At 35.0% G+C, this 18,628-nt stretch overlaps 4 protein-coding genes across 8 annotated transcripts in view; 2 read left to right on the forward strand and 2 right to left on the reverse strand.

Moving 5' to 3' along the window:
- Positions 1-499: 499 nt before the first annotated feature.
- LOC135078972 (ragulator complex protein LAMTOR3 homolog) lies at positions 500-2,364 on the reverse strand. Its single transcript, XM_063973579.1, has 3 exons — positions 2,210-2,364; positions 1,945-2,137; positions 500-1,727 (listed from the first exon to the last, which is right to left on the reverse strand). The coding sequence occupies exons 1-3, from the start codon at positions 2,251-2,253 to the stop codon at positions 1,587-1,589; spliced, it is 378 nt and encodes a 125-aa protein (XP_063829649.1). The 5' UTR covers positions 2,254-2,364; the 3' UTR covers positions 500-1,586.
- Positions 2,014-14,124, forward strand: LOC135078970 (uncharacterized). 4 transcript variants are annotated; one of them, XM_063973574.1, is made up of 5 exons: positions 2,014-2,103; positions 2,529-2,554; positions 2,996-4,415; positions 4,985-5,200; positions 8,701-10,669. In XM_063973574.1, the coding sequence occupies exons 3-5, from the start codon at positions 3,155-3,157 to the stop codon at positions 9,000-9,002; spliced, it is 1,779 nt and encodes a 592-aa protein (XP_063829644.1). In that variant the 5' UTR covers positions 2,014-2,103; positions 2,529-2,554; positions 2,996-3,154; the 3' UTR covers positions 9,003-10,669. The 4 variants fall into 4 exon arrangements, with proteins under 4 accessions (XP_063829644.1, XP_063829647.1, XP_063829645.1 ...); XM_063973577.1 differs by lacking the exons at positions 2,014-2,103; positions 2,529-2,554 and adding exons at positions 10,816-10,863; positions 11,037-14,124 and having other exon boundaries at positions 2,561-4,415; positions 8,701-8,859; XM_063973575.1 differs by lacking the exons at positions 2,014-2,103; positions 2,529-2,554 and adding an exon at positions 2,561-2,737.
- Positions 13,381-15,165, reverse strand: LOC135078971 (pre-mRNA-splicing factor Syf2). Its single transcript, XM_063973578.1, has one exon. It carries the CDS (start codon positions 15,062-15,064, stop codon positions 14,360-14,362), a length of 705 nt encoding a protein of 234 aa, XP_063829648.1. The 5' UTR covers positions 15,065-15,165; the 3' UTR covers positions 13,381-14,359.
- Positions 15,166-17,185: 2,020 nt separating this feature from the next.
- The window catches only part of LOC135078973 (chloride intracellular channel Clic), a 42,186-nt gene continuing 40,743 nt past the window's right edge, over positions 17,186-18,628 (forward strand). For both annotated transcript variants that reach the window (XM_063973580.1, XM_063973581.1), the window contains exon 1: positions 17,186-17,363. In XM_063973580.1, the coding sequence (XP_063829650.1) occupies positions 17,295-17,363 (69 nt within the window). In that variant the 5' untranslated portion in view covers positions 17,186-17,294. The remainder of the gene's footprint in view (positions 17,364-18,628) is intronic.

Raw genomic sequence — 18,628 nt, forward strand, 5'->3', positions numbered from 1 at the left:
GGCAAATTTGATCCTTCCCAAAAATGTGGAACTGCGAAATTCAAATTTTCTTACATTGATTGCAAGTCAGTGTCAGGTTGTATGTTAAAAAAAATCTATCAGAGATAATAATAATATATTGATGATGTATAAGATTATGATTATAATGTACACAAGATTCGTAATTTGTAACTGCGTGAATCATTTTTGATCAACATTATGTATGTATACCCTTACACACTGACTTGCAAACAATGTAAGAAAATTTGAACATTGAAAATTTCGCGTCTACCTCAACGCATTCACCTTTCATCCTTTTAAAATGGCACGGAATAATTCTGTCTACATTCCCAAGTAACATCTGCCGATCTATGTTTTTCTTAAAATAAATGGGTAAAATGTTTTAGCTAACATGGCATCCCTAAATTCACTCACACAATAGACAAACGCCAAAATTTTGCGTCACAGTTTTGTTGTAGCGCGAGTTCCGTCCGCCTTTTTTTATAGGTCCATGGTAGTAATTAAATATTATAGCATCTCCTACCACCTAAACTAATAAATAAAAGATAATAAATTATCTCTATCACTAGGTATCGAGTTGTAGGTGTTAGTGTTTTTTTAAACTTTACTACTTTACAATGAGTTGAAAAAGACACCTAATGATAAATATTGAGAGTACTTTGAATATGATAAGATAGAAAACACTTTAGATTGTATTATTACTCTTAAAATTGATTTGATTTCAGTTTATAAAGAATACCTACTCATTAAGATATTATGTTTTAAAGTTATCTCTTATGGATGAACCAAAAGAATTGTTCAAAAGATAGAGTAATCAATAAAATACACAGCAAATATAAATTGGTTTTTAATTATGTTACATTTATTTAATCCCATTTTATAATAACATAATATCTTGTGTGTATTTACAAGTTACATGGGGGTATTTATTATATGGACAGTTAAAATCAATATTATCTATAAATTTTTCGTTATGTTCAAACAACTTGTTATCTTTTAAGAAACTAACATTTCACTAAGAATTTTCAAGTGTTTATAAATCAACTTTACAGTTGAATCTAGTTAAAGACACACTAAAGATTCTGAACTCTCAATATACTGTAGAGATTTTGCAGAATATTTCAATAGAAGGCCACAAAAGTGTTATTTTACACTTAAACAAGTTTCAAAATAATTAAATCATAAATTAATGAGCTGGGGAATTACTTAATCTAATTCAGGTGTGTCTTAGCATCTTGGATTTAGCATACTAAATTTACAATTAACTTCAGTGTTATATTGGCATATGATCCAAATAATATTTTAGTTATTTCTATTAATAGATTAAGGCCCAATTCGACCAAACTTTTATCCTAGAATAACTCTTGGTATAACTGGCACACTGACAGTTTCAGTATGGGAAATATGTCAAAAGTGACGATTTATTCTGTGATTGAGTTATTCTTGAATAAGAGTTTGGTCGAATCGGGCCTTAATGAGACAATATAGTAATATATTTTTATACTAGAATCCTCCTTATACCTAGCATTATTTACATCTTGAAAACATACAAAAAACAGATATAAAAATATAAACAAATTCTAGGTTTATGGTGTCTCAGCCACAATGGCTGCTAAGTCCTTCAGGAACGGTTCTATTTGGCTCTCGAGGGATAGTATATGGCCAGTGTTGCAGTTGTCACTACCAATAAAGGTTATTACTAAAGGCAGTTTGTTCATTTGTATCACCTGGAAAAAATCATTACTAGTTAAATAATAAGCTAAGTAAAATGTAAAATTTGGAAATCCATTTGATTTCTTGGAATAAAGGATGTAATAAAAACAAAAAATAAGGAAATGGATCAACCAAAACTCATTGATAATCTACAAATACGCCCACATATCAAGATTATGGATGAGAATTCCAAGTAAGATGTCCACTGTGACATACAAATGCTGTAATCACCTGATAACTCGAATACATTGATATGATAGTCTTGTTGCGGCCCAGTCCCAGTTTGCTAGCTTGGTCGGTCGCCATGCCGAAGGTGGAGATGAAGTTCGGTCGCAAGGCAAGCTGTGGCGCGCGCTCCGTCACCGACCTCACCAGCGGCACCCCATCACGGTCAGTAATCAAAATACAGTGAAGTCCATTTACCCTGAAATAACACCAACTTTGAACAACTTGTTTTTGCATCAACGCAGGTATTAGACTGGATAGAGGTGCATACTTTTCAAGTAGATGGTTCAAATATTTCCTCAAGTCGTCTACCATGTTTACAGAATTAACTAATTCAGCCTTTTTCCTTTTCGAAAATACAAGAGAGAGAAAAACAAAGACTAGATCCAATAGAAATTGACAGCTGACTGGTTGACTGACACTGACAGTGACAACCGGAAATGTGGTGAGAACACTCTTTTATGCTCTTTGGTGAGAACCATAAACAACGAAGTCTTTAAATCATTCAAATTCAAATCTTAATTATTACAATTTACAGCAATTTTCTAATGAAACTCCTAACAATAAAGTATTGTATTCTTTATTTTCAGGTTTTCGACTGTTTGAAGATCTTTCTGTAAGTATAACATTAATCAACCAAAATACTTTACACAATATGCCAAGCTCCAATCAATAAAATAAAAAACATCCTCTCACTCTATGACTAACCAAAATGGCAGAATTGGTTTGACAAGTATTGCGATTTATTAATTTATTTTTGGGCACAATAATTATTGCCTTTGTACTTTAAAACTGTTTAGTAAGTTACTCTAAAAAGTGTTAAAATAATATCTTTAAGTTGGTAAATTGTTATTGGGATATAGCTTCAGTTCGTTGTATTTTGCAACACTTCGAAATATTGCTTTGGTATGATAACAAAAGATACAAAAATGCAACTTTCCGTCGCTAAATGTCCTTCTTCGTCACATGTGTACTTTTTGTATTAACAAGACATGAACGCTAGTAATCGCAGAAGTCGGGGTACGTATACGTAACTGTGTAGAATTGTGGTTTTTAGGTTTGTGACGTCACGACGACTGCGGGACGTTATTTACAGTGTAAAGTTGGGTAGTAAAATGTTTGATTGTTTTTGCCAATGAGTGGGAAGAGATTCGCCGCATAGTGGTGAAGGTACGATTCGCGGCGGAGCGGTTTGGTCCCGCTAGGATGGGCGGCGATGTCTGCCCCCTCCGACAGCGCGACGAGCCCCTCGCCGTGTGCCTGCACTAATATATCGCTTATGCAATTGTTCCATGAGCTAAAGCAGAAGTTCCCCGGCGTACCCGACCATGTTGTGTCCAACACTATCGAGTTATACTGTCACGACAAGCAAGCCTGCGAGACTCACCTCCACAGCGAAGTCAAGGCCTCCCTAACACACGCCTACCATGCCTCTTCGTCTGCCGCGGCGCGCCAGCTTAACGAGCTCAAGCTCAACCCGCCATCTAAGTGTCGCAATCAACCCATAGTCAAGCATGAGATTGCCAAGTCGACGCCAATTCAGTCCATCACTTGCCAAGGGCCACAGACTGCGATCATTAGCTCCAATGACTCCGACGACGGTGACAAGAAGGTAAACACTGATGCCAACCAGAATGTTGTGGAAACAGTAGAAGAAACCCCAAGGAGCAACAACAACACATCTCCTATTACCATCAACCTTGACAATTGCTTTGCCAAGTATAGTGTTGAGTCTCCAAGTGATTTGGAATTAACAAATGAAAATGTAAAGGAGGAAAAACCTACAGCTGATAGTGCACCTCTTGATAAGAACTTGGAACAACCAGAGAGCACAAATTACAGAATACTTAAAAGCAACAAGATAAAAAGCAATCTACATGAGAGATTAGAGAAAGGAAAGGAGAAGAAGACAATAAAAAAGGAGGAGCCCGAAGACAAAAAGGATCCTGAACCGAAACCGGAACATCAAGAAAAACCGAAACGTCCAAACACACTTGACTTTATCAAACCAAACCCAGATATTGCATTTAAACAGACACTAAAAGAGCCAGAACCTGACGTGAGCCACACAGTTTCCCCGGTTCCTTCACTGAAACATGAAAGTCAAAGTGCAAAACCCAGTCCGCTGTACCGACAAGAGCGAGTGTATCCGCTGAATTTATCAGTGAACGTGAATTGTCATATGGACTTGAGTCGCGCGTATGACGATCCATGGTTAGAGGATTACGATAGTCCGAGAGCTATAACATCAGTGAATTTGACCGTTTGTACGCCGACTTCTAGCATGGCGAGTCCGGTTCGTGATTCCCGCGGGGGTGAGGACGAGGGGGGTTTCGAGGGGCACGTGACGGTGACGGTGAGCCCGAGCACGGCGCGGCCGCCCAGACGCCGCGCGCCCCCGCCGCCGTCGCAACCGTCCCGGATTGAGACTCCTCGGCCGGCCAGATCAGCGCCTGAGCCCCCAGGATCTACACCAGGTATGATATTTTCTTTTGTTGTTGTTGTGATTCTTTTTGTCCACAATCCATTTTCTTGTAATTTATTTTAGTAGGTACCTACATACATTCCATATTTTTATTATAATGTATTTATTATCACAAAATTACATCCTCTCATCCATATCAGCAGAGCCCTATAAATGGCGACAGACAGGACTTCCCTGTTGGCAATTTTGTTTCAAGGTGAATAAAACCTTCACCGGTCACCCAGTGTCTGCATTCTGATCAAGGGCACATACACACACCAGGAAAACTTTTTTTAAATCACTGTTGTTGTTCACCAAACAAAAACAAAACAATGGATCAAATTGTATTCATTAAACTTTAAGAGATTTGTTTACTCATTTTGAATTTGTACAGAAGTCCATGATTAATATACACATTATCTCACATTTCTACATCACAAACTTTAAAAGAGTTCAGCATAGGTAGTGTAAGCCAAATCCTCCATTTGCCTCTAGTAAATTAGAGAGGGTCATCCACCTGCAGTAGACCAAATGACGTGATGGTATTCAAGCGTTATCCTAATACAGCCACAAATCTTCCAGATCGTTCCCTCATCGAACGCCAGAAGCAGCGGCTCGATTGTCTAGTCAAAGCACTATCCCAGGAGAAGGGCCATCTGGCGCAGCTGAAGCGGGAGACCCAGATATTGGCCGCGCCGCTCCCGCCGCCGTCTGCCACGCAGAAGTTGAGAGAATACGTCGAACTGCTGCGAGACCAGTGCGATACCATGGCTAAGCGGCTAGAAATGACGGGAAACGGTAAGCTTTTGTCGAAAACATTCATAATTTCAGCCACAGGATGTCCACTGCTGAACATAGGCCTCTCCCAATGATTGGTACAGGCCTGCTTTCAGCGCCTTCCTGCTACCTTTATGAGGTCGTCGGTCCACCTTGTGGGTGGACGTCGCACGCTGCGAGGCTTCCACTTCAGAACTTTGCTGCCCCATCGACCGTCGATAACATTATTACGTCCCAAATATTTGCTTAGAAACCAGTATTGTTGCTTTCGTCACCGTGATTCACGACATAATATGTTGAATGGGGACCCAATGCAATGGGGATCTATCTAACTTTGTATGATTCTGTTCATACTTGTAGAAATTATATTTTATACATTCCGCTTTGAGCAAATAACTCTAATTTATGTTTTACTGCTAAAATTGGCAATATGACGTGTTTATCTTGTTTACATAACAATGAAATGTATTTTTCCCATAACCGGTTGTTTGACCACAAAGAGGCTGGCTTGGCTCAGTGATCAAATTCTTTGTGGTTTTGTATATGGACATAGGCATGTTATGCAATATCAATGTAGATTGTAGACTTACATAATAATGTCCAAGAACATAATATTATTACTTTATTGTCTTTTGTTTGTTATTATAACAGAGTAGAAAAACAAGACAATATTCAAATTTCATCAAAACAAACAGGCAATATTCAGAAGTGTTCTGCAATGTTAGGCTATTAGGATTTACAAAATCACAAGTCTGACTTGACTGGCTCTGTACCACGGTAATAATATCATACAGTATTGTAACTTCATATAAACCGACGAAACGCGAGCTTTCCTTCGAATTTCAAATCTCGGGACGTGGTCAACTTTCTGATGATTCTTATGAATGACACTGAAACTGAAAGTTTCAAACTGGTCGCGTCATGTGTAGTCTCTCAACGGACGTTATGACAGAAACTTAGATGCAACTCAAAAGTAACTAGCAGTTGCAGGTGAACGTCAGAATGGCGGGTGTATGGTCACAGAAATGAATAATATAAATATGAATTTTTAATACCTGAGGTGTACCTTTATGTACCTTTAGTTATTAATTTTGTACTTCCCTAATACGGGAACAATTTAAATTACAAAATGAGCCGCCAACCTGATATCAGGTTGGCGGGTGTATGCTGAAATTGGACGAAACAGGTAAGTTATGGTTTTCTTATATTTACCATTATTTAGTACCTCAAATGTACCTCACAAATATATTATGATAAACCAAATGCGACGAATAATTAACGAGAAAATTGATACGAAAAATTTGATGTCCACCATTTTTTTGATGGCCACCATTTCTTTTAACAAGTTAGAAAGTTGACACTGACACAGATAATACATACCATACAGATATTTTTTAAGTCTGTTTTTTATGGCATGCACACTTGTGCATTTGCCAATGCCAATACTTTCCTAAAATCTAAAAGTATTGATAGTAGCGCCCTGCTGTAAATGTCATAAGGTTGTCCAACGTGGCAATAATAGGGATGTTGACTGGGTAATGAAATCGAAATTCTATTCAGTCCGTCAGACAGATAATAAAAATATTTTGGAGACATTTTTTTTCATAATCTAATAATTACAGTATTATATTGAGTTGAAATGTCGCGTGACGTCACTTTTGAGTAAAAAATCTACTCAAGCGTGACGTACCGCGCCAATTCAACTCGATGTAGGACTGTTATTATTTAATTATGAAAGAAAATAAAAAATAAGAGTTTAATATTTTCTAATATCTGTCTGACGGACAAATAATTGAAAATTTGTCATTTAGCCTTTAAAAGTATTGATTGATAGTAGTGCCAAGTGCTCTCCTGTATAGGTCTACCAGAATCTCATGGCAAACAAAAATATTGGAAAAGTGTGGCTTTCATAAGGAAATTGTCTATGGCTTTATTGTCACCTGTCAAAACAAATTACGAGATTTGTCAACCACTGCAGAAATTTTGTGATTATTTGTTATTTTTGTGAAAATATAAAAAAAAACTCAAGCGAATTATATTGTTTTCAATGTGTATTGTAAAATATGGCGTAATTTAAACTCAATCTTTGATTTTAAAGCACGTCGTTGAGTTGACAGGTAAGTCGGACTGAAATGTTAAGATTACATTTAGTTTATTACCCGACTGCGTCAGAAAGAGGGTTATGTTTATTTTTAAGTATTTTTCTTTCTTAATAGCTGCTTTATTGAGGTTTACCTACAGGTGAATCTCACAAATTGGTGCAAAGGAATGGTGAAAATGTTGTAACCATGTAAAGAAACTTGATAATATTTCATCAAGCAAAATCATTATTAATCATCAAGCAAGATTGAATAATAAAATTGAAATGCTGGAAGAGCAATTTATAATAAATACCTCTTTCTCTTGATTATCTGTTGAAGAATAAGAAATAATAAATAAATAATATCCTTGGACATTTTAGACTGCGCTTCTAGTCCTAAACTAAGCAAAGCTTGTACTATAGGTACTAGACAACGGATATAAACATATTAAATGCTTTTCTTTTTAAATCATACATGTACATAGAAAACACCCAGTCCAATACAAACAAAATATATGTTCATGCATACAATTTGTTTGTAAGTAACTAGAAAATATTAAACTCATATTTTTTATTTTCTTTCATAATTAAATAATAACAGTCCTACATCGAGTTGAATTGGCGCGGTACGTCACGCTTGAGTAGATTTTTTACTCAAAAGTGACGTCACGCGACATTTCAACTCAATATAATACTGTAATTATTAGATTATGAAAAAAAAAATGTCTCCAAAATATTTTTATTATCTGTCTGACGGACTGAATAGAATTTCGATTTCATTACCCAGTCAACATCCCTATTATTGCCACGTTGGACAACCTTATGACATTTACAGCAGGGCGCTACTATCAATACTTTTAGATTTTAGGAAAGTATTGGCATTGGCAAATGCACAAGTGTGCATGCCATAAAAAACAGACTTAAAAAATATCTGTATGGTATGTATTATCTGTGTCAGTGTCAACTTTCTAACTTGTTAAAAGAAATGGTGGCCATCAAAAAAATAGTGGACATCAAATTTTTCGTATCAATTTTCTCGTTAATTATTCGTCGCATTTGGTTTGTCATAATATATTTGTGAGGTACATTTGAGGTACTAAATAATGGTAAATATAAGAAAACCATAACTTACCTGTTTCGTCCAATTTCAGCATACACCCGCCAACCTGATATCAGGTTGGCGGCTCATTTTGTAATTTAAATTGTTCCCGTATTAGGGAAGTACAAAATTAATAACTAAAGGTACATAAAGGTACAGCTCAGGTATTAAAAATTCATATTTATATTATTCATTTCTGTGACCATACACCCGCCATTCTGACGTTCACAGTTGCAGTTTCGTTGCAGTTGCGTTTCACCGTCTGTTCTGGGCCTAAGCCCTCTGATGAGGTTCTACTGAATGTTCTTTGTATTTACAAATGTTTATTTAACACAATTCCAGTGCGAGAACGGGAGAGGGAGCGAGATGACTCCGGCAATTTTTACAGCAACATCTACACCGGGCAGCAGCCGTCGGCCTCCTGGCAGTGCCATCTCTGCACCTTCCGCAACCACCCGCTGCTAAACAAGTGCGAGCAATGCGAGATGCCCCGGATCGTAGGTACGTCCCCACCCAGAACGCAGGACTCGGGATTCGGGTCCTTCCGAGACTCCTCCCGATCCATCCGCTCCAACAAACAACTAACCAACACAGACACCGACCTCGAAGACTTTCTCAGTGCCTTACCAAAACTCAACTGCTAAACCCGAGTTCCTTTATGCCTATGTGTTAAGTGTTCAGTGATTTTTCAGTGTTACCGAGTGCCTGACTTTTAAACTTTCAAGTGTCCGATTGAGGCTAATTTTGAAGACTTTGAAACGTGCTTAGCGTTGTAACCCTGGCATGTTTGTGAATGCATTAACTTTCTAAGGAAATGCCAACGGAAACAGACTATTATCATTGTTGGATTTTCTTTGTATAAGTTACTTATAGTTTTATATGTCAATGTAACCTGTTTGAGTACTTGTTGAGTGTTCAAGCTGGATCTTTGCATGTGTGTTGTTGTTATATTTGACTTCATTAACAATCTTTATTTCTGAGTTAAGAGTTACTACAGGCAGCATTCCAAATAAGTAGACGTGGTAAAGGTCGCCACTTGACGCGAGTGTTGTTGAAGATATATTTACAAATGCTTTTACATCGCAAGTAACGAGTAGCATATAAGGTTATATGAAATCATATTATTGGAATGCTGCTTTGTGCCTTTTGTACATAAATCTTTAAAGTAGGCATAAATTACTTTATTCCTTTTATTTTATTCATAGGCTAGGTTGAAATTATTTTGTGAAATTATTAGCTACATAAATGGAAATAACTATTTATTGTTTATATTCTTAATATTATAAGAGGAAATTAAAACATCACTTGTTGACTGGTCAAATTGTGGGACATCACACGATCTCATCTAAAAGACTACTATCGCGCCTTGCCAAAAATCTTGTATAAATTATTTAATTGCCTGTTAAAATTTTAATCTGCTCAACAAGACCGTTTTGCTCACGATAAAGTATTTTCAAAATATTTATTTTACAATAATATTCAGGTTAACGTGTATCTGGCAATACTTCGTTTGTCTCGTATTTGTTATCGGCGATGAATTTTAGTTTTTCGCCACCGTAAACACACTTGTTTCGCCAATGTCACGTGCGAGGCTTTTTTACACGGTAGCAAGTGAGAAAATTAATTAAAATGAAACTATGCGATTCAACACTTAAACTTGTTTCAGATTTGATCATTCTTTTTTTTTTATGAAGTAATAATTATAACTATAATAATTTCAAGCATTCTTCACAAGTGTACTTATCAAAGTTAACTTCATGGGATTAGAGGTATTCTATTTAAGAATTATTCTAAAGACTTTGTGGTTTTCATACAGGTGTAATAATTGCTCTATTTTTATCGAATTTAACTGTGATAGGCAAGGCAATTTGTCTTTCCATCTTTTAAACTTCTAGATACATAAATTATTGTTTAAATTTTGTTTTATTTAAGGTGTTGTAGATTTACAATTAAGTATAATAAGGATGGAATTATTCCGCAATATTGTTAAAATTAAATGTCCTGAGTTTTAAATATTTATTAAAAGTTAAAGCTTATAGGAAAAAGTATTTTCGTTAGTAATTTCGTCTTCCGCACAATGAAATCAATACGTTTGTGTGCACAAATGAAACATTTTGAAATTTTACGGTAGCTATTTTATAGAAAAATAACAGTCATACACATGATTTTAAATTCTTTGTAAAATATAAATAGGTACCTACATCTTATAAAGTATTCAGTACAACTGTACTTAGAGCCTTGTGTAGTGTTATTGTAAATTGTGATGAATTTTATGTATATCAGGGAATAAATAAATTTATTAGCAAGCAAACTTATTTTAATTTCGCTTCTTATCCTCGTGCAAGGTGAGTTGTTTTTGCTCCTATTAATCCTTAACACGTTGTCGTCTGTGGAATGATTTAACATGACTTAACCAGGAATCTCCATTCGAGCAATAATAGATTTTTGTTTGTACAGTTCGAGCGCCCGACGGAATTACAGTTCGCCTAATGCCAGGACGGCGGAGTAAGTTCATCAATATTAATTAGGAAAACGCATTTTATATAAGCTTACTTTAAATACACGGACTACATCACAAATTAATATTTCTGGCGCTACCATTAAAAATACTAATCGACTTGTTATTATTGGAAACTGGCAACACAATTGGCTTATTGATTCGAAATTGTCTTTTTCAGAAATTGTTCGCTCATGGGTATTATGAATGCTGGCGACCGGATGATACGTAGCCTATCTTAAGTGCAGTAGTACAAATTGATGAACGAATCTGTGATATTCGCATTTGGTAGTTAGTTACGCGGAAAAGTCTGATTTTGTTATACAATTTTGATTTAACACATTCCAAAACCTGCACGAATAAATATTTATTACGTTGATTGTTTCCTATTCTCTCTGAGTGCTCTGTTGTGCCAAATGCGGATAACGGCTGGTTATTTACATTTCTACACTGCACTTAAGGTGGATAGGACTCGAATTACATATAAGTTTATATACAGTTACCTTTAGAAAGTTAAGGAAATTGTACCCCGATGTTGACTTACATGCAACGTGTATACAGCATGTAAAAAACCGTCCGATGCGAAAGGAGTGATTCTAGTGCTGAAATACTAAAAATTTTTGTAGGTAATAATATTTTATTTTCATCAAATTGAACCAACTAATAAATTACGGATGTAGGAAGTATTTTACACATTTTGATGTTTCAACATTGTTCGCGTTCGAAAATTTATTGTCTGAGCACAAGAATCACTGGCCTTTCGGATAGGATTGTTTACGCTTTTTAAACACGTTACTATACAATACATTGTATTGTAAATTATATACGTTATTTTCAAAAATGTTAAAAGCGATTACTGTCGCTAAACTGCTTCCGCCATTTAGCTTCTTTTTATTGCCAATTATTTAGGTAAAATAATATTACGTAAACACAAAGTTGTATCGGAATTCAATTTAGGAACTAAATTAAATTACAGATTAATTTTATTGTATTCGGAGATATTATGAAATTTATCATTATCTACAAAATGTATCATTTGGGTGTAAGCCTTACCCATACATTTTAACAATAATACAAATAAATATGGCTTTTTAATAGTGCAGACTGTGTAAGTAATACCTACGTAGAAAAACAGTCAAGGATTGGATAAATTTATGATATTTCTTATCCACTATCTATTATAGTTATACACATATAAATGGAAAGTCTCTCTATATTTTAATAACGGAAATATTGTGATCTAACGTCATAAATATGCATAATCTCTCACATTTAATCTGTTTCTCAAATATTTCGCATTGGGATTGATTTAATTTATTCACCAAACTGTTAGGTCGAGAAAGAGTCAAGATTTGCCCGTGAAAATGGTTTATTTTCTTTACATAATTGGTAAGACTACAGTTATTAGAGTATTTCAATACCTCTCGAATCACTCGACCACCCATTTAGGTATATTAATATTTCAGAATCATACAGATCAGAATAGTAGCATTCTCCCCCGCTATGTTGATCGTAGAGCATTCTGATATTTTTCACAGAAAAGTCTATTACACGGTAGTAGATAGGTACAACTTATATGTACATTTTTATATTTATTTGGTATTTGAAATGCAATTTAACTGTCCACTTCCGCACAAAATAAGAATGATTCAGAATCAAACGAAGTGGTTTGGTAAAACGCTCAGCCGTGGCTAGCCGTAGTGTTAGTTACGTATGATATAGTAGTCACCTGGCGCTATGGTTTGCCATGTCAGAAGTTCAGAACAAACAGTCCCCAACTTCAAGAAAAAAACGCTGATGGGTCTATCTAATGATGATGAAGTAAAAACAAGGCAGGATGGCAAAGAGCAATAGCTATGGGCAGAGATTCTCGGACGAAATCAAGCATTATCAAATTAGAAACAGACGACCACCCCAGCATACACAGATGGTGCAATAGCTACCAAGACTCTTGGTCCAAGAACCATCACCAAATTAGTAATATCAGCGTCTATAGGTTTTAATTATAGGGCCTAGAGTAAATTTTTACTGTCACCTTTATTTCAGCCTATACTTACATTAGGGCTTAGGGATAAAAGGAACCGTTTCAGGTTCCACTTAGTGCCTAGGCCTACCTACCTAGTCTGCGGGTAGGTAATGAATTGTAGGTACTGGTCATAAAATACTTACCTACTGAGCATCACGATGACGCAATGCATTAGTTTTTGTTTCTATTCTGCAATAGGCAATAGGGTATTATCTCCACATTTTAAGAGCTTCTTAAGTAAAATAACGCAGAAAATAACTAAATAATATTATAGCATCAGCAACTTCCCGCGACTCCACTCCTTTGTTGGAACAAACTGATAAAACTTTTGACTGAAGAATCGAACTCTGAAAACATTATAAGTACTTTTGGAGTTCTATGAACTCAAAAAGTATCTAAGTATAGAACATTTCGCAATATTTGTACATCACATTAGGGTAACGCCTAATAAATTTGAGATTACGGCAATAAAGTTATAATTATTAATTAAAACAAACACTGTGATTTCTAGTCGAAGCTCCGAACTTCAAATTTTATTATGATATGTAAACATTATTAAGCATTTCTTTCTGTATAAAACTTGTGCTCATTTTATATAAATACGTAATTATATTATTTTAATATGTAGGTATAGCATCAACTATAAATATAGAATGCTTTACATAATAATATTGAAAAACAGGCTAGGGCATTTTACTCTTCAAAGGTTTCTTATTCATAAAAATCGAAAGTAATAATACCTTTGTCTATAATACAATTCATTTATAAGTACATAAAATAACTCTCAACTTTAGAATCTGGTTTAGATAGTCAAATGTCCTAACTTACATTCTTTTCCAGACTTCTGAGTATCCTACATGAAATAATATTAAATTTACTATTTGTTAGAAAAATTAATTTTAAGTGTTAATTTTAACACTTCAATTTTAAATAACACTGAAGAGTTATTGTAAAAAGTATACACAATTTATTAGATAGGGCTATAAATGAAAAACTTATAAATATTTAATAGGAAAATGTAATCAGTGAAAACAGTAATCAAGTATTAATTAGTCAATTACTTGAGTCAAGCAGAAAAAATTGTACATCATGGAAATAAGTGAACTTGTCACACACTGTTTAAAAGTATACATTGCTTTTATAGTTTATTTACATTATGTAAAATATGTATTTGATATTATGTACTATTTTTTTTATTTAATCAGCACATTTATCAAAATAAACTTGTTATTGAAATTGTTTATATTTTGAATTTCATTATTTCCCAAGAGATTATCTTACAAAATACTATTTACAGTAAATATTACTCCAAAAACATGACAGTTAGGTCCTAATTTGAATAGATAGGCCGGTGCCCTGGTCGAACAACTTTTCCAGAGTATGAGAAAAGAAACGACAACATTTTTAGAAAGTAATATTAGCCTTTACAATATAAAAGTTCTTAAAACTTATAATAAAACATTGCAGATGCACAAGAACTATATGGCTGTACCACGTTCCAAATTCTGTTTAATCTCCGCTGTGTGCTCCCCATAGAATCGTTCCAACTTTTTGTTGAACTTAGCGTTCCTCTCGTTGATGTAATCAATGTCAGCGTCATCATTATGAGTACGCCTTCTGGAGTATTTAGCTCTCTTGGCAATCTGCCCTTCCAGATCATTCACCATCCTGTCCACTGCATCTTTGCGATCTTCATGCATTCCATGCAATATCACATTGGGACCACCATAAAATGCATCGCCATACTTTTGTTTTTGTTTTTCATACTGCTCCATGTCAGCTGATGGCATATTTTTAACGAGCCTGTTATACTGCCGAACTGTAGCCTGTTCGTAACTGGAAAAGCCCTGATCAGGATTCTTTTTCTTCCTCTTACGTTCCAAACGCTCTGCCTCCACTGCAGAAATGTTCAAGAGCTTCACTCTGTCGTAACTTTTCCCTTCACTCTCTGCCTCCTCCCGCTTCTTCTGGTCTTCCATCAACCACTCTGCTTGGCGACGTTTCGCTTCGTAATTAGGTGGCAACTTATTCCTGGCTTCCTCAGCAACAACTTCTTGATGGTTGTGCGACCTCGCTTCGTTTCTCGCTGTGTGGAGAGAGCGAAGTCTCTTCATTCTTTCGGCTTGTTTTTCAGCGAAAGTCATTTCTTTAGGAGTAGATGATTCTTCAGCCGTAGAACTCATAGCTGATAGAGAATAAAATTTACAAACTACACAAAAACGCAATAAAATTATTTGTTGCAATCATTTGACAAGTTGACATTTGACTTAATGTCATGTCATTAGTGTCATAATGACAAAAGAAATAATCAAAGATTTGGTAAGAGAAGACTGAGCTCTCAAGTGAGCGCATCATTTTAATCTTCGCTTAAAAGTTGATCGCCTGAACCACAGATATGGATTAGAGTAGATACAGCAAGTTGCTAGTCAAAGCGTGCCATTCCGATATGTCCAAATGGACATACATGGTCGAGTGATGTTCATGTAGTCCGATTACAACAAACGGTTACGATGATTTTACGAGGACAGTAGTACGAACACGGTAGAGAGAAGAAATTATTTACGGATTGAGAATTGTAATTAACAGCAACGAGTAACAAATATGTAATTAATTAGAATAAAGTAGCAGAAGAAGAATTATAAAACAAGTTAGATCAGTGATCGCGGAAGACAGAGTGCACTGTATAACGTCGAAATATACAAATCAAGAAGTTAGGTCAGTGATCGCAGTATACACTATTACTACTATGTATACGACGCCCGAGATTTTGTCGTTTAGAAATATCTTCAAAACTAGGTACCTGACTTAGCTTTATGAAAAAAAAACGTATTGGCAAAACTACGCATTTTTACATTTATTAAAAATAAAAAGCTTGAGTAAAATAGTCTTTATTTTATGAAAGTAGGTCATTTACTTACTATAATATTTAAAAGTATGGAATTAAGTATGAATTACTAGTAGTACTATTTAACATAATGGAATAACGATCATTACTTTCATAAACATTGGGCACAACAAAAATATTATTTCCAAATTAATAATGTAGAATTGTAGAAAACGTCTACCGCTACATAATTATTTTAATCCACAGTCAGACTAGCTATAAATTTAACAAATAAAAAAAAATAAAACCGACTCCAAAAAACCTACACTAAAACGTAGAAAAATAATTACTAATTATCTACTTATTTATTAGGACGAATAATTAATATTTATGTAGGTATACCATGATTGATACTTCTGGAGTCGGTGCCAAGATTATGAAACATGTAAAGTTTGCCTGCACCGACTCCAAAAGTATCAATCATGGTATACCTACATAAATATTAATAATTCGTCCTAATAAATAAGTAGGTAATTAGTAATTATTTTTCTACGTTTTAGTGTAGGTTTTTTGGAGTCGGTTTTATTTTTTTTTATAAAATTTTACTTATTTCTTGCTTTTTAGTTAACTTATTATTACCTTGATGTTACCACTGAAGGTAGGCAGTACACTGAGACCAAAAAAAAATGGTTCATAATCGGCGGAGATATTGCGTATAAAAAAGTTCATCCCCAATTTTCCACCCTTGGGGGTGAAATATTTTCTTCAAATTCGCATGAAACCACCCTTTTGATAATACCTATTCAACAAAAAAATAATCGTTCAAATTGGTTTATAATCGGCGGAGATATTGCGTATAAAAAAGTTCATCCCCAATTTTCCACCCTTGGGGGTTGTTTTTTTTATTATTAAATTTAAATGGGACCACCCTTGAGGTATTACCTATACGCCGAAAAAAGATTTGTTCAAATCGGTTCATAATTGGCGGAGTTATCGCGTAACAAACATAGAAAAAAAAAAAAAAAAAAACATACGGGTCGAATTGAGAACCTCCTCCTTTTTTGAAGTCGGTTGAAAATATCAGTTTTATAAGAATTAATTAATTTTTGAATCGAGTCACACGATATCATTCGATGACTTTGCGAATGCAGTACGATGATACGATTACTTTTACGTTGCGGCAATCACTAAAATTCGCTAAAATGACACTAATGACGTTTAAAAAGTGGCACGCTCGGCTTCATACAAATTTTGACACATGCTGCATCTATCCTTATCTGTGGCCTGAACCATCAACACTCGCTGTGCGATTATACATAATCCCTATTTATCACGATTAGCGCTATTTGTTTATCTTCCTTAGTTTTTGTGGTTTTTGTCAGATTCTACACTTAGTGCGCAATACACCTTGTACAAAGTCAATGAACCGACCTGAAATTAGCTGCAGTAGCCATTTGACGTAAATCGAATGACGAACGAAATGACTGGTCTGAAGTCAGTCTGTCGGTGTTTTGGAAAGGTGTCGGTTGTGTGTAAATTGAGTGCGAAAAGTATTTTTTTCAACAAATCAAGTGTTTCTGGAGTTCACAATGTCGGATGAAATTGCCGAGAATGGAACAGCGAACGGAGACGTCCCGGAGATCGAGTTGATTATAAAGGTAGAGTTTGATTTACACGTGTTTTGTAAGATTAGTCGGTAACATCGGTCAACTCGGCACGCGTACTAGTCGTTGGCCTTCGGTGTAAGAAGATTGTGAAGAGGTGGCAGATGTAATAAAATCTTGTATGAGTAGTGTAAATAAGTTGAGGATAGTAATATGGTGGCGTCAGGTGATGTGTAGGAATCGTATGGCGATGGTGCCCCGTATGTACCGCGTCTCGCACGGTGATAACGTGCTCGACTCGTATGCTTGAAAGTATATTATTACTGCACTTTGTAATGCGCGTTATGTAGGTCACTTGCAACTCTTGTTTTGTTGCTGTGATGAGTTTAGACTGTTGATTTGCCATGCCTCTATCCCAGTTGTTTGATGACTTCTGAAGTAAAAATCACATTTTATTTTCTAGACACTTCTATAGATCGCATGAGCAACCCGTTTAAAAGCTTAACTGATTACTTTTATCAGTTTACAATTACTTTTTTATCAAGATCTATTAACATAAATCAATATGTTCCGCTTATTAATAAAAATACTTTTTTTTGCTAAATCCTCTTGCCATGGTAGTTCGGTAGTTTACTTCTTATTTTAATAACTTTATTTTCATTTCATTGCTCCGAAGCATACCTATTGCAAAAAATTATTCTCTAAGCTAGCATAACCATAATTAATTTTTTTAACCTGTAATTTCATTTCATCATTATGAATGCATCTAATAATGTTAAGTCCAATTATAACAACAATCAGAAACGAAGCAATCAACTTTTCTAAGTATTCGCTGAGACTGAAATAATGACCGTCTATTTACGCTTATCAAATAATTATTATTCACCGCTATTGATCACTTAATAGTTATGTATCTATTTTAAGTAATTCTTCTGTTCTACATAAAATACAAGCCGGGGTATGCTATTCAATTTCTATCCTTCTGCTCCCAATTTTAATCTACATCTTGAATATGATTTCATTCCGTTTGTAAAAAAATGTGTGTTCAAGCTAATTTATGGTACGGACGACAGCACACCAAGCTAAACACAGTTGTTTCTTATCCCGTTGTAAGACAGACGATTATGCAACAAAAATGAAAGTCTGACATGCTGTCGACTATTCCTGTTTGTTTAAATTTTTGACAATGTACCTACCTATATAGTTTTTGTCTCACAATCATTTTTACAATCCTGACAATAGCTTACTAAATACATACTACTTACTATCAAATACATTTTTAGTTAACAGGTTATTTTTTATTTTATTTTATCTTGACT

This window comes from Ostrinia nubilalis, chromosome 15, assembly GCF_963855985.1.
Source record: "Ostrinia nubilalis chromosome 15, ilOstNubi1.1, whole genome shotgun sequence".
NCBI classification, from domain to species: domain Eukaryota; kingdom Metazoa; phylum Arthropoda; class Insecta; order Lepidoptera; family Crambidae; genus Ostrinia; species Ostrinia nubilalis.

Coding starts and splice junctions, on each gene's coding strand:
- LOC135078972 (XM_063973579.1), bottom strand. CDS start 2,253: ATGGTAGACGACTTGAGGAAATATTTGAACCATCTACTTGAAAA. Junction 2,138..2,209: donor TTGAACCATCTACTTGAAAA/GTATGCACCTCT, acceptor GTGTTATTTCAG/GGTAAATGGACTTCACTGTA. Junction 1,728..1,944: donor CAATGTATTCGAGTTATCAG/GTGATTACAGCA, acceptor GATTTTTTCCAG/GTGATACAAATGAACAAACT.
- LOC135078970 (XM_063973574.1), top strand. CDS start 3,155: ATGTCTGCCCCCTCCGACAGCGCGACGAGCCCCTCGCCGTGTGCCTGC. Junction 4,416..4,984: donor GCCCCCAGGATCTACACCAG/GTATGATATTTT, acceptor CAAATCTTCCAG/ATCGTTCCCTCATCGAACGC. Junction 5,201..8,700: donor GCTAGAAATGACGGGAAACG/GTAAGCTTTTGT, acceptor ACACAATTCCAG/TGCGAGAACGGGAGAGGGAG.
- LOC135078971 (XM_063973578.1), bottom strand. CDS start 15,064: ATGAGTTCTACGGCTGAAGAATCATCTACTCCTAAAGAAATGACTTTC.